We start from the raw sequence: 22,581 nt of genomic DNA on the forward strand, positions 1-22,581 counted from the left end.
CGTCTAATTTTTTTCGGTCTGATGGCTGGGTACGGCTGTTGATGACGGCTTATGCCCCCTGGAGGCGGCGAATATTCTTCTACTTCTTTTATTAACCATAGGCATATAGCTGCTAGTTCATTCGTATTCCTCTATGTCAATCAACATGGCGGAATGCGTTTTTTGATTATTTTTGAAAAGATATTGTCTTGGTCGAACGATTTTCATTGTGATAAACAACCAGCTCTAGACAATATATAACTTAGCAGAACTTTTAATGTCTATATTTTCCCAATATTGTTTTGTTCGTCGCTATCGCTATGAGCTATAATCTGACCAACGAAGAACCCTTCAAAACAGAACGTTGTATCACTGTAAAAGGATTGTCGACCCGAAAACACGCTAGGCTAACTTACCGCAATCAGAGAATTGCTAATTTTTAGTTCTGAGGAGCCAACCTCACTGTCTTAAGCTTGCCATCATAAAACGTTACATGTACTCGTAAAACGTTCGCTCGATGAAATATTACTAGAAATATGACGTTACAGAGTCCACGAAATTTGGCTATACCGTAGTACTGGCCCGTAGCTGTCTCTTCTAATCTTACTTTCATACCACTTAAATTCCGCACATCGTACCCTTGTTAAGCAAGGCGCATTGTCAACTAATATTTACACGAGAATTCTACAACAAACTAGTAGCTGGCTTCTATCTCGAGTTGTGTAATCAATAGCGAACAATCGCAGTTCGTGTTCGTGCGGCGATATTGCCTCAGCGTTCTTCAAATCTTATTTTTAGCAAAAGTTTTCTGCACCCTTTTGCGATGCGAAGCTTATCGCCCTTGCTAAACCTTCGAGATCCAAGCTTGAGTGTGTAGCAACTCTTTACCGCGGCATCGACACTTGACAATGCTGACTGAAAATTGCCCTTTCGAAAATCTCGATTTCGTTGTAGTATCTTCTCGGCATCGCCCAGCCCCCGCCCCAAGCAGCTTGACGGCTCACGACGCTGGTAGGCACATCATACCGTATAATGGAGGAGCTGTATTAGCGGTTCGTGGTTAACGAACAGCTCTCACTGTCAGCGGGAACGCAGACAGGAAAGGAGCCTCGTGCCACTGATTGATCGGATACGTATATGGCACGATCGTTACCGCCATTAGCAATTTCTCCAACAGCGGGAGCAGCAACAACAACAACAACAACAATGACAACAACATTGCTGTCGGCAAGAAGCGAAGACGGAACTATCATCGTTCTGCCTTCGCGTTAGAAGAAACAGCCTTCGTTCCGTTGCATCCCATTGCATTCATTGCTGCATTGAAATGTCGACTGCAGCTGTGGCGAGCGAGCGGCCAACATAGGGGCTTGTTATTCACTCGTAACTTCATTCGACCCAGTCGTCACTGGGTCAATAGTAAAAAAATAGCGTTGTGGGGTGCGAAGATGGCGGTCCCCAGCACTAGTGCAAGTGCTTCTGTAAACAGCACGTGGCACGCTAGGGCTGTGTAACCACCGCGTCGCTGTACCAGCTGCACGTCCTATTACACTTGCAGATGTTGTAGCTGGTGGAAAAAAACTGCGGCAGCGAATGCCAATCGATCGGCCTGCAGAAGCGACGCATCTCAAAAAGGTAGCCGCAGGACCTCGCACACATACATGACTTTGAGCTGTTGAAGAGGTCCGCAAGACGAACCGAAAGTTGGGCCGGTAAGAACTATCAGCAGACGAAGCAACCGTAAGAAGATTTGTTTGTGAGCAGAGCAACAGCTTGTAGTGTCGCAGTCGAATTCGTGCGCGTGTCCGATTCCCTAGATTCATTTTCGTCTTATTTATTTTCTATACTTTTTCATCTTCGGCCTACTACGGCTGTGGCAGGTGTTTTCGCCTCCTGTAGCAAGTGGCCTGCTGTGCAATTTGTACTAACGGCAACGTCGCCGACCCACAAACGAAAGCAGAAATCGTCGCCGTTCAGTTGTTTCGTACCAATCGCTAATCTGCCGGTACTAGCCAAGCGCTCTGTTCAGCTTGAAGCGTGTATGGCGTTGTGGCTCGCACGAGAATTAAACTGCTATACACCGAACGCTCTGTGTAGCTGATGCAAATGTAAAGTAACAAAGGAAGAAAAAAAAGAGTCAGAGTAGTCTGGTTTTGGGTTGCCTATTCGCCATAACTGCCAACGCTGAAAACACAGACGTAGGTAGTTCGAGTTCTGCATAGGACCACTCTAGCGCTGTGATCGCTACCAGCGTCTACTAGAGCGACCAGTACGAACATTAGTGCACGTTGCAGCCCGCCAACAACCAGGACGGCAACGCCGCTTTAATGAAGAGACGAACGAGAGCTGCGCACTAGATAAACGCAGTTTATGAACCAGTTACATCGGTGTCTCACTTACGGCTGGCTAGCTTTGAGCACATGGTGGCGCTGCGAACGATTCTATTGAATTGTGTTAAGGCTAGCTGTGTGTAGTCAGCCAGCCGCCATTTAGTCAGCTAGTAAATGAGTTGTCGATCATTTTCAACACTTGAAGTCAGCGCAAGAGCAGCTTAGACCCTTGTTGAAGCTTTTCCCGATGGGTTACTGCGAACGTCGGGCCACGGTGCCGGGAAGACGCGCAGACCTCTGAACAACAGCGGACGTTATAAAAATCAAATTCGTCCAAAAACATAGATCACGATTCGGATTAAGCGAACGTAACGGTGCCGTTAAAGTGCTTGTGACCGATTATGTCCTATCATCAGCCGTCAGTTCGATGTTCGCTCACTATGAAATAATCAGTCCGGATATAGCTAGCTGGCAAGCCGCACGGAGGACTCACGTTAAGAAACAGTGTCTGTGTCGAGCAAGTAGAACGAACAATCTAACTGAGTATACACGAACTCGTACATCGTGTGAGCGCATTACGGACATCACCAAAGTTATCGATGGCTGGTGACGCCGATTCTTCTTGTGAGTACAAGGAAATCGACTACTTCAGGCTCGTATAGTTCTCCCAAAATGTGTACATGCTATTTGTGCGTGTGTATAACATTATCTATGGATGTGATACTAGCAAAAACCACTTGTATCTCGGAGAAAAACGTTGGACACAGCGAGCTCCTCACACGATAAGAATCAAATAGGCATACTCTCGTTTTGGGATAGGTTTTCAACTATCTGTATGCATTTAAGCCGCAAATGCTTGGTAGCTGGCTTTGCGTTCTATGCAGTGGATTTCCAATATGGCGAAGTTCAAATTTGAGTCTTCTCTTGGAATCAGTGCATAGGACATGGAATATACAAGTATTAGGTAGCATAAAGCATTTCGGGTTTCTTCGTATGCAGCATCGTTTCTTGGGCTTTTATCTTTTAGAAAGGCCGCCCATCCAGTAACTGAGCTCTAATTTATTGTTTAATAATTATAACATATTGAAGTTCCAGTGTATATAGTTGAACTAAGTCAACTAAGCTTTGTGAATCTAGAGAAACAAACGTTGGCAGGAAGCACCGTTATTAGCCACCACCAGTGTGACTGCGAGGCTAATAATTTATCTCGCAGTCACCACCTGCTCTTCGGCTTCTGCTAATAGGTCTTCTGATAGTAATAGGCAAGCGCTGTTTTTAGAAAGACCCTTTAGTCCGTGTTTCGATTTTTATAATTTAGCGACCTTACATCAGTGCGCGCAGCAGCGCAATCATTGTAACGGTACTCGTACGCGGTTCGTCAAATGTTACTTCCAAAACCCTGCATCGTTGTTCCTAACTGGTCCATTCAACGGCCTGAGCTCGAGCGACCGATACACATTACTGTGTACGGTAATATGTTGATAATCCATCGATTATTGCTGAAAGTGGAACGACATTTTACAACAAATGCATGTCGATCTTCGGCTTGCGTCTGCGCAAATGTCGGTGAAAGCTGCGGCAGTGGAAGTAACAACAGACGGCCACGAAAACGAATCGCGGAGCAAACATAAAACGCTTTGTGCCGCGGCACTTCGCCGGCAGCTTGGATGATGACCCAGTGACCGAAAACTTCTACCGATTGCCGCCTGTAAATATTGTCTACACAGACAAACGGATGAAAGGATAACTGTTAACTGTATGAACGAACGGTTTATTAGAGTTTGGTGCCTGAGTATAACTGCGAAGCATTATCATAGGCAGTTTCTGAATTTTTTTTCGTAACTATTCCGGGTAGATGTTTTTAAACTGAGTGTAAAATTGCGTGTATTATCCTGTTCTATCGGTGCGTATAATGAGCAGGCCAAAATTGTTTACTGTATTATAACTACTTACGTGAGTTGATGTTTTCTTTGTTTGCTTTTAAGAAAAGAAAATCACGCTCCTAAACTGATATAAGCATAATGTGGAGTATAATAATCCTATTTTCAGCAGATTTGGAGGCCCAGCCTCCGAAACCATGGGCTCGGGATTTAAACGATGCTGGTAAACTATTTGGATAGAAGCAATTAAATCGTTCCTATAACGATCTGAGGAGCTGGCAGGGATTTCAGGTCGAAATGATATAGGCATGATCTATAGGTAGACGAGCCTCTAGTTAATGCCATTTAGACAATTTCGTTGTGTAAACGCGGCTTCGGAATTATTCATTCAGGGTTGGTTCCGTCAACGGTCTAATCAATGTTACACTTCGGTCGTCACCTATGAACTTCTGAATCGTATTCCTAACATTAGCACCACTGAGAGTCGTGCGTCCTAACGCGACTGATCCGCACGCATCAAACTTAACTTCGTCGTGATAAACAATATGAACTACGAAGAAAAAATCAATTGAATTAGGCAAGCAAGATCAGTAGGTGATATTTACTGATTATCTAACGTGGGAAGCGGTCTACATCAAACCATAGTTTACTGACTCGTTGTTGAAACAAATTATTTTTACAGTGGCAACACAATTCAACTGAAGGCTCGCTTAATCACCGATTCTTAATTCGTCGCAGTAGTCTGTAGTAGATGATAAGAAAATCCAGTTAAAAGACAAACGCTTACCTAAGGTACTTCAAAATTCTATCGTAAATGTGCTATACAAAACACGACGTTCAAAATAACATGATAACACAAAATAACATAACTCGACTAGCTATTGTCCAGTAATTTCAAACTTACTTGCTAAGGTGGTCCATCGTTAAAAAGAGTTCGAGTATCTCAGATATAGAAAACGTTTTCAAAGTCGTCGTAAAGGTCGTCGCACCATAATCTTACTTTACACAAATGGCACGCCGCGTCTTAGTTACCACATTTCCCACCAGACACAAGTTTCCAAAACAACGGGCAATATCGAACTGAGATGTCACTTTTGACTGATCCGGCTACCACCGTTGGTATTAGAGGGCCGCCGATCGATACTCTGTGTTAGTGTTATTTTCGAAGTCTATTCTACTATGTCTATGAGAAGGAAATTCTGACTCAGCTGCTTCAACGTGTATAGCTGTGAACGATCAACAATTGATTTTCAGAATTTTCTGAGTCGAGATTTTTACTGTCGACTATATTTTGTCATACTTGACTCTTTAGTCGTTTGAAATATCACTCTCGTAGAATAGTGCCTGATGTCGTTCTCGGCGTTGCGTAAGGAAAAACTAAGAAATAGGCAATTTTTTTTTTCTCGTAAAGTTAGATTCGTGTGTCGACGAGCGAGTCACCCAAAAGAGACCTTTACTTAACCGTCCTGGATAAATAAAACATTTTATAAATTCAGCCACACCGATGACCTTTTGTACGTCAAGTAAATGGATAACTACAAGCAAAGTTCGAACATTTGGTTACAAACACAGAAAGCAAAGCCATTACTTATTAACTTCATAAAATAAATTACCATCACTAGCTGTAATAGATTTAAGTTGATTACTATCGTTCGGCGAACATAAGCCCTGTGTAGAGCTAGCAGTTCCGAAAGCTGTTCCCGGTAGCAACCAGAATCGGATAAAGTTAACGTTCTCCTTCCTTTTCATCATGCGCTCGTACAATGTATCGTGTTAAGTTTCGGTAACAACTGGCATAGCGTCATTGACGGCCAACCAAGCCAGTTACTATTATACGCTATATTCATATTGTTATAGCTAGTTAACTAGCATAGATGAATACGCGCAGGCTTTTAATAAGAAGACGTCAATATTTTAACGACGCGTTTTATGTACATGCTTGTTTTTCGTGTCGTCTTATCACCGCTAGCTCCACTGGTACGGCAGATGTTATCGAGCTGGATAGCTCGAAGTCGTTATGATTATTACTATAACGCGGTTGATTACTCCATGTCTGCAAGGAAAAAATTATGCTGTTTTCTCTTGTGATTTTTCTTCGCAGCGGTAAGCGGGGTGATCGACCCATCATCAAGCTACACCCACAAGCTCATCTGTCTTCCAGATGCTGATACGCAGCCACGGGGGAGTGCCAGTCGCTCAGGCGCTAATCCTAGCTCTAATTCCGTTATTGTCGTCGATAACAGTGATCGCAAAATAGATAGCAGCGAAATGAGCGGATGTCTAAGGATGGCGCGTTCTTTTTCGATGGATGACGATATCCTTTCGGACATCTTCTTCGAGACGTACGGAGCCGCTTCTTAAAATGATTTGTAGTTACTGTTTGTAAATAGATAGATAGATATATGCAATGTAGGCTTTTTATCTGAATATATTAGAATTGAAATAGCTGAATTCAGTACAAAAAAATCCAAATAGGAACGGACAGGAACGCGCGAAAATGATAGGCGCGTAGCGGCATTTTGAAGAGGTTAAAGCTTGACACGATACTAAACAAACGCTGCCGTAGCGTCAGAGTAAATTTCGTTAGTCGGCGCGAAGAGTTTTTGATTTCCACTTGCTAACTGGTAGCTTTTGACACAGCTAATGATTCGATACGGCTGCCCCATGAAACAACAAATATTATTAACATTGTTGAAAGTTTATTTTAGAAAACTTGGATTGGTTTATTGAGTCACAGAAATAACTTTTCGTCATACAATCGATAATAATAGATTTCTGGGCAGCAAGCATGGGTCGAATACCGTTGCCATCAGTGCATAGCAAATATATAGAGCTTACTATATAATAGTTTGATAATCACATCTGTAGGTGGCATAACAGGGTTAATAATAGTAATAATGAACGTTCAGGGATTGCCTGCCGCACTCTGGTGGCTTTCTCGAACGGACAGCTGCCTCCAGTACCCCGACACCGATAGAGGATTACACGATGTCCTTCTGCCGACCTGAATCAGCAACACCATCTTCGCTTCTTGACTTCGAGAGTCGAGGCGACGACGATGACTCGCTCTTTCCGGTGAGCCTATTACAAAGCAACATTTGCAACGAACTAATCGCAACGAGTGTGGCCTATAACTACAACAAAAGTCATTCTATTATAATGGCCACTGAAAAAAGCGACTCATAGTAGACAAAAAAAAACTTCAGAAAGCAAATCTAAAAAGTAGTGGTACGACAAATGTCGTAATGAAAAAGATACCGAGACGGTTATCTGTAGCAATGTGAATCAGCATGGTCTTAAATCATTATTTTAAATACTGAAAAAATGTAAAATAGACTAAATCACTGAATATAGAGGAGGAAAATTCATTGATGATTTCTGCCATGCTTCTATCTGCAGGACCTGGCAGATCCAGTTGCGGACGACGAAGAGCTAGTAGATCTCATCATCGAGCAAGCAACGTTACTTAGCAAGACAATCCTTCGCTACCTCATGGTCATGATTTAGATCACTCGAGACATCGGCTTCAAACATCGAACTACTTTACCCGGTCCTGTTGAATAGGTCATCAATCATAGTATAATGAAAACAATTATGCGACCAGATTATGACTGACGGCTGGAACATGCATTGAACAAAAGCAGAAAAACAAGTACTTGAAAAATTGCTAGATGGCTTTATTGATTTGCCATTGTCGTTGCTTAATATGCCATCGAGAAAAAAGCACTGTATCAGACTCGTTTTTGTTGTATTTCAGACGACAGCTACATTAACAGGATACCGCTGCAATGAATGAAAAGCGAATTCATCATTGGCCATTGATTGACTGCTGCTACATGATGGCTTAGATCGATAATTATTCCAAAATAAAACACTGCTCTAACACTGAAATAGCTTAATCCCAAGGCCTAACAAATATCACACTGTGTCGATACACGAATCAGACAAAACAGCGGTATACTTCTATCATTTAGCATAAAGCTGCTTAATTAGAGCGACACATAGACGATTAGCTAGTAAGGAAATGCCAGACCAAGAAGTTTACCCCCCCCCCCCCCCCCCCACAAAACGCTTGTCGAGAATAACACGCACTGTATCTTCGTTTCTACTGTTATTATTTATTGTTTATTATAATTGCCGTTTTGGAAAATGATGATTTCTATATTCAAATACTTTCAACAGCTATGTCAATACGTGTGTACATATATATATACATATATATAAGCGTTGTTGATGTTTTACTGGAATCATTCTGTTTTTATTGATAAATACATAGCTAACCAAATAATAGTTGCACCACCAAAAAGTAATTTTTACTAAGAGAAGATTTCGCGGAAAAACTTTTCCATTAAGTGACTTTTATCTATTTAGGTACTTTGCTTATGCGTAGTTAACGAATTTCTCATCTTCTTTTTTAAAAGATCGCTCCAAAGCATCAATAAGGAAAGATTTGACAAGGTAGGTAAGCGAACGCCTCTATCAAAAAAAAAATCCCTATGATGTCTGACGTGATAACATTGTTCGAATTTTATTATATAGGGAAAAATAGCGACGGCATGATATGATGAGTAGGCTATACCTATTTTATAGTTGATCCATAGAGCTGGCGTGACTTCACTCAGTGCCTATGAGACCCGTACAGAGCCTCTTAATAATAATAATGAGCTTATCTAGCCACTGCCTGCATCCCACAATGTGGCCACAAATGGCTTTTACCTTACGCAAGGACGTAAATGTCGAAATAAAAATTGCTGATATACAACTTAGCGTAGCCAATTTAAGTGAGTCCCATATGTTACGTCCACTATGGCGTAATGAAGTAGGACCGCTAGATTAAAATTGTATATTATTAAAAAGTATAATGGCTGGCATTAATCATTATGCCATGTTAAGTGGATCCTGATAGCGACACCTTCTTTAGCGAGTGGCCAGCTCCAAGATGTATGAAAAGCATTACCCCCTAATTTTGTCCACCTCGACATTTTATAGGATAGTAGAATTACCTATCAAGTAGCATTTTTCACCACTCAGTTAAATATGTACAAAAATACAAGTTGAACAAATACGTTTCTTTCCTTGCTATATTAATAGAGAAGAAACAGAAAATATTTCATATGGTAATAATCAAAACACATTAACATGCTCCATACGAGCATAAGCATGATTATGAGCATGATTACGGGGCAAATATCAGGCTGTTTCCTTGTATACCCATAATATATGTGTCAAGCGAACGAAATACAAGTTGGATTAGCTTATTCTGAAAAAGTTATTGCCAGCAGGAACGGTGTCCTAGTGATTAGGACTATTGTTTGTTTCGGAACATTACAAAAGGATACTCATAGAATAAACTGTTATTACGCAGTTAAGCCTCCAGCTTTTCTTCTACTCGGATTTTCTTCAGTAACTACGCATATCTAATTTTCCTATTTGTACAGACAGAAGTTTGTAATTTTTATGTGGGGATCAATACATACATGTATATGAATTTTTGCTAATATAGTAAGTAGCCATCCGCATTTCTACTGTGATTCACGAAAGTAAGCTTTTGTAGTGTTCAAAACCCTAGAGCAGAGATAAGAACCCGTAGGAGTTAAAGTTTTTAAATTACCCGGTGATACTCTGCAATTGTTAACCCCTATTGGTTCGGACTGCTTAAAATATTATAGTACAAAAATGTATAGAGTACTCTACAATCCTCCCATCAGTCTACTGTATATATGGACTCCTTTCATTAATATTATACTATTTATTATATTATTCGAATGAGATTCTATTCGCTGACCCGGTGGCCTAAAACAGTATTTTTTCTTTTTTTTTTTTTTTTGGACAAATATCATCCTTAGCTTTCTTAGCTAAAAGAGCTCTTGGGTTAATCTTCTATCTTTACAATTGCGTCTCTCATCCAATAAAGATCGCACTATAAACACAGCCTATTTGCTGTTTGCCCCTATTGCTACTCCCCATGGGGCGGTAAAGCACTCCCGCAAATCATTTTTCTACATTGTCTAGGACTGCAACTTCGTTTCAATCATGTCATACAGCATCGCCCTGCACTTGAAGCGCAAGTGTGTTATTGGTAAAAAGCATTAGATGCATTTAGAATAGCGTTTTCTGATATGAAAATTTAGCATTGGGAGGTTATAATATCTGTTATTTTTTTGTGAGCCTCGGATCGCACGCAACAATTTAGAACCGTATGAGAATTGCCTATAGCACGACGATGTACTTATATATTTAATTTGGTATTAATGAATTGTTATATACGTATATATAGGTATGAGAATATATCTAGTGGCGGACTTCAGCTTTCGCTATGCAGTAGTGCTTGTAGGTGTAAAGGTCGCAGAGTCTGATAGTAGCAGCGCTAGTCTATGACCGAAAAAATTCGATAGCAGTATTGAATATTACGGATCGTATTCGAAGAAAGCTCTCGACCGCTGTGACGCCACAAAATCCCCAAAACAATTAGAGGCCTGGCTCGTAGCATTGGGTTTCGAATCCTGTGGACTCTCTCTATAATTTGAAAACTCCTCTATAATTTGTGACAGAGTTTTATCCGAATCCTGAAATATTTTGCTGTAGTAAATGATTTGGTTTCCTTTGTACCGCTTTAGGCGAGCATTGGGTAATGCCTAAAGTAGCAATGCACGACATTTCCTGTGACTTGTGTAGATATAGAGTTTAGTGGATCTATCTTAATGCGAAGGATAAAAGCTTTACTAGCTCATCTAAGCGGAACTTGTTTCGAAAGCGATGTACGAAGTGGTTTTTATCGCATTAATAGTGTTATGTCTTAGCCTTTGTAAAACACTCCTTGATCAAACTGCTCGATGCACGATATACATTATACCGAAGTACAAGTCAATTCAGTGCAAGTTAACGTTGTATCGGCCAGCGGCTGACAACAGAAATAGCAGCGTCTGGCAAAGAAGTAGGCGGATTCAGGTAATTGGTATCTATGACGTCCAGGCGGTTTCGCAGGCCATCTCTGGTCTCCTCAGAGGCAGAAATGGCGATCATTTGTGATTGTTAAACCATTGAAACCCACTATGTCTTACTTTTGCATTTTAGATGGAGAATGTGGCTATTAATATTTATGTCTATTATGTGTTCACAACGTTATGAGTGCGCCAGTGTACAAAATATTTTCCCAGAAACACACACTTCGTCAGTACTGTTTTGGATACTGTTTGTAGCGTAGTTAGTCCAATGTAGATCCTTACTCTCGTGACCGATTTCGATGTACCGTAGCTGTACACATTTTAGGATTATAGTTTGTGTTTGGTATGATCATCTCAGGTATAAAGTTGTCTAGCATTGTTGTCACAAACATCTGTTTCGCCTGTCTTATTTCGCAACTTGTGAACACTTGTAGACTGGAGTAGATCTATTTGAACTTTTAAAAACTTCCTTTAAGTAACAACCAGCGCCAACACCGCTAAGTTTTATCGCGACCTTTTGAAGGAAACACCCGATAAAAGGGCGAATCAGTAAATGATTAAGTAGCATCTGCCTAGAGTGGGGCTAGAAATAGACAAGAAGTCACATTGATAACCGGTATCGGATCTGTGTGACTTTGCTCTGCTGAACTTGAAAACATGTAGAAACACACTTACCTATACAAACTGAAAGACGAAATTGACTTAAGGCAGTATATTGCCATCAGCACAGCGGAACAAACGAATAAAAGAAGAGGCGACGCTTGCACAAGGATTACGATGACAGCCAAAAGCCCGTTTTTGTTTATTTCCTAGCCTTTTTGGGCTAGCGTGTTTACTTTTATATCGCCCTCTTGTTGGTAGGGAAAGTGAAAAAAATATCTGTGCAAATTTGATTATTTTCTGTATTATGCTGTAGAAGCCGCTTAATAAAAACTACCCCAGTTGTGAGGGTCGCTTCATTGAATGAAATGAGACTAAGTTCAGAATGAAAATCCGCCTTAAACACCTATAAAAAAAAAAAACAAAAATGCGCTTTCAACACGCATCTTTGCGCGTGGTGTCATGGCTAATGGTGGTATTTACAGGACCTAATCTTCCAGCGTTGAACTGTGTTCATAGAATTTCTGCTTTTTTCCCCAGTCAGGTTTGGCGTCAAACAAACTATTTGCGATTAGTTCTTGAACATGCCAAAGTAACTCGATTGACGAACTCCTCGCGTATTTGCTAGGTTCCCAAGATTTAGTACAAATGGGCTTTTTAGTGACTGGGTAATTGTCATATAAGCTAGAAGAAGCACCATCGATTGTCGGCAACTGTACCAATGGTTTATTTTTCGTATCTGAGAAATCCATTCATTTTTTTCTACTACATTTCCCTACATTATTGGCACTTTAACTTTAATTATCGCTTTTTCTACATGATACGATCGGATGACAATTCCATTTGGTCAACAAGATGTAAAATGTTTAACGATCCTTTCCTCTCTCAAAAAGGTGCTAAAAGTTCGTTTGTAACAAGAAATATAGCGTATCTTTTATCCTTTAGCTATAGTAGATGCGTCATTTGGTTTCTTAAAAGGTGCATTTAACACTGTTCGATTGTCTTCCTCATTCGGAACGAGTAGCGTTTAAAAAATTATTCGGACAATAGAAAGCATAGACGAGGTGGTATTTTCAGGAGTATCTAGGTATATACACAACACGTTCCTCATAAGGATACCGATAGAAACTAACAGACACACACGAACGCGCGCGCGCACTTCTCTATGTTCACACTACCGGCAAATAACTCATACAGTGTAAATAACGTAGTTGATATTTACGTAAAATGACAAGCTTACCACCTAATGATTCTAGACAGTACGGTCTAATAAACGGACGCACTCTGCGATATACCTCTGTATCGAGCGCCCTAACGGTTAAACACCTGTCTCGCTGTTCTCGGCAGGCCGTGGCGCCACGCGTGTCGTCTTTCAACCCGGCCCCTGCGATAGCGTAGCGGTAACGGGTTTGCCTACTAGTTTTGCGGCACGTAGTGGGATAAATTCGAAGCGAACGGCAGTACCAGACGTAAAACTCGAAACATTTATCTTTCAAACGTAGAGGCGCTGTAGTGCTGTTACCATTTCGCCTTGCCTAGCAAAATGTCTCTTTTTTGTTAAACTTTTCTCCATATGCTTAAGTGTCATTCATAGTTGACAAACGTTCGACCGTCTTCTGCATAAGACGGTGCTTCATCGATTGCATACATATTACGGTATACTTATTCAGTATTATGATTATCGGGGTAGTTCCGTGCGCGTCATTCAACGTCGTTTAGCGAGCTTTTGACGACAAACATTCATTCTGTATACGTGTATGTAAGTAAGTAAGAGGAACGGATATGGGCTGTTGGAAAGATATGGTCGGGCAAAGCACAGATGATAATACTTGCTTCTTCTTTAATGTGATCGTTAGTATTTCATATTAAATTTCACAGGCAATATGCGATACTTCATAACGAAAGGCCGAGTCCGTTCGGTTCGAATCAGTCACTCTGCAAAATGAACACGAATTTTTGTGACCAATTTTGTCTGCATTAATACTACAATATGATATTTAATAAAAACTTTAGAATGCAACAGAAGTGTCGTAGCTGTAGACATTTAGTTGTAGGCTGTGAGAAAATAGCCTATTCCATATGCCACAAGAGATCAGGCCATGGAATACACAGTTTCCGAACGATTTTAGGAAATACGTGGAAATTTACATAGTCGTGAAAGAACAATATGAAAACCACAATCAGTACGCGTCAGTCTTGTTTCAATTTGAACCCAAATTTCAAAGTGGACGGATAGAGGACTAGTACAATGAAGTTATAAGTTGCCAGTTTTACAAGTTCAACGTTGATTGACCTTCATTTACTCATTGAATATGCTAATCAAAATTCATCAATATCAAGTAGTCATTTGTGTGCGATCGATGATATCGAGATAGATCTCTATAGAGGTTAAATCTATCTAGTCTTCCAGACGAGTCCGACATAAGAAATTGACAGTCTCTCCGGCGTCTGGATGTCGCTTCCCGTTATCATCTATTATTAATCCTTTACAGCCAACGAGTGTTTGAGAAAAATACAAATCACACAGGCCAATTTAAAATCAAGGCCAGGATCAACTAGAACAGCATAAGAGTTCTTGTTAGTATCTGTGTTCCATAAAATGTTCGTACGCGGCAGTAAAGCTTGCCTTCAACTGATTCATGATCGATTGTTCCAGTTAGGACACGAAGTGGACAAGATAGAGTTGGATTTCCCTTTCTTTGCTTGCTGCTTTAGCAGGCAGTGACAGATGGATAAGTTGTCTTTGATGTACTGCATTACAAACATAACCTAGCGGACTACCCACGTTCTAAAGAAAAGGAAGCGAACAGACCAAATTAAGTTTGAGAGCATCGAATGGATCGCAGAACTATTTCGAAAAACTATAGTTTATACCGCGTAGTTAACGCACGCTGCTGGTGTTTTGTTCGATCAGCAGTTGTTCATTGGCTAAAGTTGACTTGAGTGGCTCGATTGTTGTTAGGCGTGTCCATGGAATTGTTCTGTATGGATTATACAGTAGATGTCACTGATTGTCACGGCCCTAACTCTAACGAAAGTGATATAACTGCAAATCGCCCGGCCGAAAATGACTGGTGAAGTGCGTCTACTATGCAGCCTTAAAATGCCAAATATTATAACGTAGCACTGGACGGGCATGCTAAAAATGTTAGCGATTTCCATGTAAACAATATCAAAGTAATATACACCTGTAATATCTTGATACGCCATATATAAGCTGTATACAAACCGTGTTAGATCGGACAATTCAAGTGCCCCTGCCAGAGTCGTATTGACGGATGTTTATTTGCCACCGGACTAAGACTTAATGGCAATGGCGGCATCGGATACACCCGCAAACGTCACCGGTGGAAAAGGTCAACTGAACACGACGTACATTAGCGGCAGAGTGGATGAGGTATGTATACCAGGACAACGTACTAAATCGACGATCGGAGGTAACAAGTGGGAAAGTATAAAAAAAAATCAGAACTAAACGGTTAGTTACATACCAAGCTTAAAATGAAGCTTGAGAGAGCGATTGTCGCTCTGTTAACTGATTTGCTTGGCATCGGCACTTCTTCGCTAAGAAGTTCTTAAATACGATTGGCGATACGCATGAGAATACTGCACGACTATCCTATTCAGGGTAGCCTTCTGAGAAATTCATTTCTTTGTGTGATCTGTCCTCTTTTGCTTTAAACAATTACACTATAGGCTGAGCCATCTTGAAATTCTCATCTGACGACACTCAGTCCTCTCACAAATGAAATGATAATAAATCGAGCGATAAAGATAATAGATTATACTTAAAGATAGAAGGAAGGCCCTTAAGGAAGCACTAAAGGATCAGGCGGTATTTTCACGTCTGCTTCCTAAAATCGATATGAGACACTGGGTTCATTGGACAAACGGTTAGGCTTCTTACAGGGCTAATGCAAACCTAGGCAAATGTTAAGTCAATAGAAATCTGTATTGGTATAATACAAACACGTGATAAGATAAATTGCGAATCATCAAATCAGCGTAAATATATGAACTTACCCTATACAGTGCGATCTCCTAAAAGCAGTTAACCGCTTTACGCTCTTGCCATATACGGAAATCTGCTCTGTAGGCTTCGAAGAGGTTCGATATCTATGACAAAGGAAATTCAAAATTGGTCGTGACTGAAAAAGACAAACGGCCCGATCTGGCTATCATCAGCCATTCAATAAAAATGGATCGCTTGATAGTGTCGTCCATTACTTTGCCACGCAAGTCAAAATTCTGTTAATCCGGGTCTAATTCTACCTTATTTTATAATAAGGCACGTTGAGCACGTTTGTATATTAAAGACACGTTACGAATAGATTTAGCGAGAAGGTCAACATCTTGGCTTTTTCCCCGCAACGGTGTACGAATTATACATGAAATCACATGGCGGGATCTATATTGGCGACGCACGCTTCGTTTGATCTGCATTTAGGTTTCCTATACTACTTCAAGCAGAAAGGTGTACAATCCTTATATTATGAAACCTATGTATATTGGCAAATTGAGTACGTATCCATACGTATTATCGCGGTTGCTTTGACAGCTAATCCTTCGACAGGATAGTTTCAAAGGCCACTTGAAGCAGCAAATGAGTACGTGGCACATAGCCATGACGTTTAGATGCGATCCGTGACGATGAGAAGTTGCCAGATACATCGACAACAGGATGCTAACAAATATATGGGCTTAAAGCTGCTAAGCTTTAGTTTTCACACTAATACAGATTTGCAATTATGGGAAATAACAATACAATGGAGTCGAGTATATATTGTACGAGGTCATTTGAGCCAACTCGTACCAACTCAGTATAAAAAGATACTCTGAACGAAAACCTAGATTGATATGGTCGTAGTATTTCATTATGTTGTTGGCCATAGATGCCTGGTGAAAAAAGTTGATTTCACGCGCGCAAGATGCGCTCAGCTAACAAGCTTTTGCTATTGGTTCTGCCGTCATTTTACGTGCTTGAATTTCTTCGTATTCCTCAAAGCGTAAATCTACCAAACGATAGGCGATTACAGTTGAACTTCGCTATAACACAAACCGCTGAGTCTATGTAATCAAAATAGCCGATTCTTGACCGACTCAAGCTTAGGGCCAAACCTCTCTGAATGGTCATGTCGGTACCGGTAATAACGACCAAATAGCGAATCTATTCCAGATTTCATAAAATTGTCCACGTTACTAAAGCGTGTACATACAGGGTATGAGTAAACGCTTATTATCAAGTAAACGTCGAAACAGTGAACAAGTCATTTATACGTGGCGTCCCAAATATTCCAGGTCAGACCTAAATCGCTCAGCTATCCGAAGTCTTTTCACAGTAACGCTCGTCTTTGTTCCCTAGTGGAAATTTAGGTATTCCGTTAAAAGTCGAAACGTCTCTCGGGATCTGTTTATTAAACAAATATGCTCCATACGTAGCTCTCTAACATCTCGAATTTCGATTTGTTCATCACGACGCGTCCGTTTATCAAAGATTTAATGCAGATGACAGATTATAATTGGAACACAACTTTCATTCTCGCCTTCCTTTACAATTCGTATCACGTAAAGGACGTGATCAACGCAATATTGTTTATATGTTGCTCTTTACAGGTCGACGGAGATGCTGATAGCTTTCAATTAATAGATCACATTTTATACCAAGGTTTCGGACAAAATAGACATTTATTTCTACCTGTGCCTAGAGACCCGCTGCTTTAGGTGAGCAACAGTAAAATATCGTTGTACCAATTATTTTCACGACAACGGACCGGACCGATACTCGTAAGTGTAGACATATTACCTGTCGAGACGAAAAACCGGCAAAGAACTGGATAACCAATTCGCTATTTAATTTTCGGAACTTTATTGAATGTATAGGACGAAGTTCCTAAGCAAAGTTTGCTTAGAATAGATCAAAACTTCTCTAGAATTTGTTGCGATTTTTTGGCTTGGAGTATTCGGGTCGAAGTTGCTGTATTCATTCATGAAGTTTGTTCGCTACTGAGGTACATGTATCATCTCTGTCTTTGATATTTCACTTTATTGCTACTACATTGGCTTCGACTTATCAACCCGCTAATCAGTCAGAACCATTTAAAGGCCAATACGTGGCACATTCGTTAAGTTAAAGTATTGTGCCCCAAAATGTCAGCCCCTAAAATCAGCTAAATAGAAGCAACGAATGTAGTACCAATAGTATCATACGGTGGAAAGAAGCGATGCCCTGCTCGGAAAACGTGTATATAACGCCGTTAAAAATATGCATAGATACAAATTTGACTATTAATAATGTATACATGGCAAAATATGAGAAATCCTAAAACGGAAAGGCTAACGGATCACTTTGTGGTTCATCCAATCTAACCCATCCCGCTAATCATTCCTGAAATTGCTCTGTGCTACTCCAATACCCTGAAGAAATTCGGGTTGGAGAACTAGTGTTCTTCTTGCTTTGGTCAATCCTTGCATAGAGAAGTTGACAGAATAAAAAAGCACCCGTTTGTTGAAAATAGTCGATTTTATCTAAGGAATCACTCAACGCTTCTAAGTCGCATGATGCAACTCCAAGTTACCTACTTGGTTGCTGCCGATCGATATTTCTTACAAGGCATTATCAGTTCGAATGGGGTATGCATCGTGATCCGTTTCCGTAAACCGAAGTGTATATTATATGCGTCACTGTTTACAGGCATACATGCTGTGTACGTCCGAAAATATTGTTAATAGCGATAGGGAGCTTCCTATCTATGCTACCACGTAGAATGTTGTTCAAGCAACAAAGGACCTATGTTTTGGGGTCTGCCTAAATGCTCGCCACTTCGCAAAGAGAAATATGCCCTATTACGGATAACGGGCTATCTAGTCGGCGTGAATACGTACTACTTAATGTGGTCGTTGGATTACTAAGTCTGCTTATACCTTTTTTTTGCTGTCAGGCGGCCGCAATAGTACCGTAGTACTGTCACGTACATAATATTCATTTCATTAGGCTTACATTCATTCATCACAAAACGTGAACATAGAAATACGCTAGGGCACTACTCAGAAACGCTGTTTATTCGTGCGGTCTACGCAAGTGGTTCTCACGTTTTTCGTCCGATCAGTATAACCTAATCCACTTGCCTTTTGGTACGGATCATTATTTAGACCTATATGACATTTCCTTGTACCTCCTTACTTGGAGCCGAGTAGTAAATTCGCAGATGTAAAGGCTGGAGTTTTCGATCTAGTAGACGTATTCTGGTTGAGCTTATGGAAATTTTAGTCTGCTGGGCATAACTTTGGTGAGCTACGATTCTAACGAACCGTCTTGAATCTATGAGTCAAGTGAAGTCTAAAAAAGTGTAAGTGCTTCAAGCTGTCAAAGGTATAGCAGTCTCGTGATGCACCAGTGCATCCTAATATTATAGGATAAGCAAGAACGGGCAGCGACTAAACGGTATGCAAACTGAAAAAACGCATCTAAAGGATGTAATAAGAACATAAATGAGCATCTTAGTGTGTCAGGATATTTCAGGCTACGTTTTACGTAAACTGGAGCAGAAATCGCTGTGTTCTTCTGCGGCTGCAATTTTCACACGCGGAAGATATAAAAGCCCGCACACGTGAAGGATATAGTAAGTTGACTGCCGTTTGATCACTAACGTACAAAGCTTCACGGTCGAACGGCTCGCTGACCTGACATGTTAATTTCTATGTTGTGGATAACACGGTAGGGCTTAAAATAGCGCTGGACTAAAAACCCAAATAGAACATACAGAAGCCTGTCGGAAAACAGCGGATATAAGCGGAGGAGTATTACAGAGAATTAGAATAAGCCCTAGCGTACATACTGTTTTCCTGAAGAGAGAGCTACAAGCGCAGCGCGTCAGTTGGAGACGGGGTATTTGACGGACCCTTTTGAAATAAGGGGGAGAAGGAGAGACCTTTCAATAGCAGAAAAACATTCAACACAGCTGAGATCGAATGATATATCGGAATCATGCAAAGAGGCAGCTCCTGCGATCTCGAAGAGGCCATGGCACTGCCACACACACGACTTCATATCGAACAAAGGAAAGAGAGCTTCAGAGGGGTCGCCGGATGGCTTACTAGTGCTAGAGGGTGTGTCTATTCACTTAGTTCGCTTTGTTGTTAATGTAGCATCAAAGATTTGTTCCCATTAGGAACCTAGTTGACCTATATTTTGTTAGAACTATACAGCGTTTCGCTGACAGACCTATGAACTAATATGGAAACCATAAAAATTTATATGAATTTTTATGGTTTCCATATTAGTGATTTTAATGATAATACCTTTTTTAAATCCTAATTTTTGTGTTTTTTTCCTGATTATTATTATTATCTGGCAACAATTTTTGTCGCTCTTGGTCTTGGAGGACTCTCAACAAGCTTAATTATAATCGTATACGACGGACCATTTATGGGGAAGTATCCGGGTGCGTTAGATAATCTATAAAGAAAGAGTCTGTAAAATTCCCAAACCTTCCAAAAAACAAATGCAAGAGATGTCTGCTACAAAAAAATAAGAAATTCGACATTTTAGCTATCTCGGTAATAAAGCGCTCGTTATCTTTGTGTCCTTATGCTAATGTCCAGCTTTCCGGTTCTGCGCCAGAAGTTCACATAGTGTATTGTGTGCTATCGCCTCCAATAGCGTGATGATAATCACTAGACTAATAATATTCTTTTGAATGGGTTTGAGTGATGCCGTCTTGATGGGATCTAGCAGAGAAAGGTCTACCTACTATGGGCCTATGGGTGCGGGAGCTCGGTGCCGACGGATGGACGTTTTCGTCAAAATTACCACCCACTAATTTTCATCACGCCAATAGACCGGTTGTTCGATTAATAGCATGATTTATTAACTTTAATATTATGAGGTATCTAAAGTAATGCTTACCGCAGTACCAGACGTACAACTAATTTTTTAGTAATTTGAGCATTTCAAGCTAGAAAGAAGATTACGGAATAAAAAAGATAAATAGACCACCTTGAAAAGGTGCCATCAACAAGATATGTTTAAGTGGTGACGGAGGTCAAGCAAAGTCCCAAAAAGAGGCAAACCTGTACCTGCTATAAATGATAAAAAATATACTGTAGATACGATAATTAATTTTCGACCTATTAGAAAAAACTATAGAGGAACAACTTTACATACACAGAGTAAGAGCCTCCCTAAAGGTTGTGTCGTAAATACGGTTTCTCATATGACAATATAATTTTGGACGATACTGACTGCTTTTTGAAGCTCAGCAACACTCATTTTTTTTTTTTTTATTTTAGAAACAATTTGATTTAATCAAGTTAATCGACAGGGAAGTACAGACAGAGTTGCTTCTACAATACAATACGAGATCCTATTTCTGTAGTAAACAATGGAAACAAAATCCAAGAGTTGCTAACTCCGTAGATTTGAGAATTTCCATGTTTTGATCTATGTAGTTTGTTAGTGACGCGTCATCATGACAAGAATAGGGCTAGTTTTGATATTTGTATATTAGATAACTTTTTTTATGTAGCTTGTGCTTTTAATTGAAGGAGTGATTAGAATGCTGGTTTAAGTGCTTTGCATGCAGCTTAAATGTAAGTGCGAAAATATTGAATCTAAGATACAGAGTTAAGCTTGCATTGCGATAATGGCAAAATTTACCCATTTTAAAATGCTTGACCTTCGGGTCTACGAGAACACAGATAAAAGAGCTATGTCACAGTAAGGACGAAAATTCAAACTTTTGACAAAATATTATCAAATAGAAAAAAATGGTAAGCCCTCTACTGTTCAGACTAATTTCAATGTTTTGCTCGATTAATTGAAGTTTTAAGTAAAAACATGGTTCCCAAGTCATAACCGTAATGATAAACGTTTAAGTAATTTCATCAAACAACAACAGCAACAACAAAGGTGTTGAAGAAAAAAGCGGGAACAAAATAAGGGATTACTAAATTTTAATTCAAATTATTTAATTTTTCCCTCTCAATTATTTTTAATTAATGTACAATAATAAATTAACAAGCGAGTTGTCTCGGCAACAGTAATGACAGCTTATATAAATTTCTGAACAAAATACGCCATACCTGTCACTCTTACAAATTAGAGTTCCTAAATAAAACAGCGCCTCAGCATCCCATTGAGAGAAAAACAGTTTTTGCCCGGTTCTATCGTTTCTCGAGTTCTGACCTAATTTTTAAAACGTCGTGCATACTCTCACGCCCGGCAGAGAATTATCACTTTCTACGTGTGGTTTACGATGTCAGCCTTTCCTCTTACTTGCTTCTGCACCGTTTAATGCGAGGATAATGGAAATTTTATTAATATCGGCAACTTGCAATCGAAAATCTGCACCCGCTGATTATCAGACCAATAAAGATTTAAGATGCGTTCAATGGCAGCTGCCTATAGCAATTGACGACAAGTCCTTCTTGTAAAATCTAAACCGTTTAGTAGCGACCATACCGATGACGAGTTTCTTATCTCTGTGACACTTTTTATCAGATTACGAGTACACTATGAAATTGAATGGACGCTAATCAGATGCCTTATTCGATCAGAACAATGTGCGATGCAAGTTATAGCTCTGAGCTAATGCTGTAAAAAAATACGTAGTTATAAAAACAAATGAAAATGTGTGCCTCTGAGCTCACCTGCTCATATTCTGCACAGAGCAGCTGTATACAGGTTGCTTTTTACAGAGTTGACAAGTGTTTTTTGCACTCTGGCGACCAGGTAAAGGCGTAAGGCAATGTTTTCAACTCTATTCAGGCTTATTTCTGCTAGTCGACGTAATTTGTTCGCAGCTGCCTTATTACTGTCAATGTCATCAACCTATAAAAATAAGGGAACAGACC

General features: G+C 40.1%; 2 protein-coding genes across 3 annotated transcripts in view; both read left to right on the forward strand.

Moving 5' to 3' along the window:
• Positions 1-2,128: 2,128 nt before the first annotated feature.
• LOC111263344 (uncharacterized) lies at positions 2,129-8,433 on the forward strand. Of its 2 annotated transcripts, XR_002682167.2 has the most exons (5): positions 2,129-2,930; positions 6,288-6,528; positions 7,096-7,261; positions 7,586-7,750; positions 7,944-8,433. XR_002682167.2 is itself a non-coding variant. In XM_022838331.2 (4 exons), exons 1-4 carry the CDS (start codon positions 2,906-2,908, stop codon positions 7,691-7,693), a joined length of 540 nt encoding a protein of 179 aa, XP_022694066.1. In that variant the 5' UTR covers positions 2,130-2,905; the 3' UTR covers positions 7,694-8,433. The 2 variants fall into 2 exon arrangements, 1 of the variants encoding a protein (XP_022694066.1); XM_022838331.2 differs by having other exon boundaries at positions 2,130-2,930; positions 7,586-8,433.
• Positions 8,434-14,489: 6,056 nt separating this feature from the next.
• Positions 14,490-22,581, forward strand: part of LOC111263337 (uncharacterized) — an 11,486-nt gene continuing 3,394 nt past the window's right edge. Inside the window, exon 1 of the mRNA XM_022838318.2 lies at positions 14,490-15,127. Coding sequence (XP_022694053.1) covers positions 15,038-15,127 — 90 coding nt within the window. The 5' untranslated portion in view covers positions 14,490-15,037. The remainder of the gene's footprint in view (positions 15,128-22,581) is intronic.

Source organism: Varroa jacobsoni, unplaced genomic scaffold (assembly GCF_002532875.2).
Source record: "Varroa jacobsoni isolate VJ856 unplaced genomic scaffold, vjacob_1.0 scaffold_77, whole genome shotgun sequence".
NCBI classification, from domain to species: Eukaryota; Metazoa; Arthropoda; class Arachnida; order Mesostigmata; family Varroidae; genus Varroa; species Varroa jacobsoni.

Excerpts from the sequence above, each read along its gene's own strand:
- LOC111263344 (XM_022838331.2), top strand. The coding sequence starts at position 2,906 with ATGGCTGGTGACGCCGATTCTTCTT. Across the intron at positions 2,931-6,287 it reads TGGTGACGCCGATTCTTCTT|CGGTAAGCGGGGTGATCGAC; the intron begins GTGAGTACAAGG and ends TTTTCTTCGCAG. Across the intron at positions 6,529-7,095 it reads TCGGACATCTTCTTCGAGAC|GGATTGCCTGCCGCACTCTG; the intron begins GTACGGAGCCGC and ends ATGAACGTTCAG.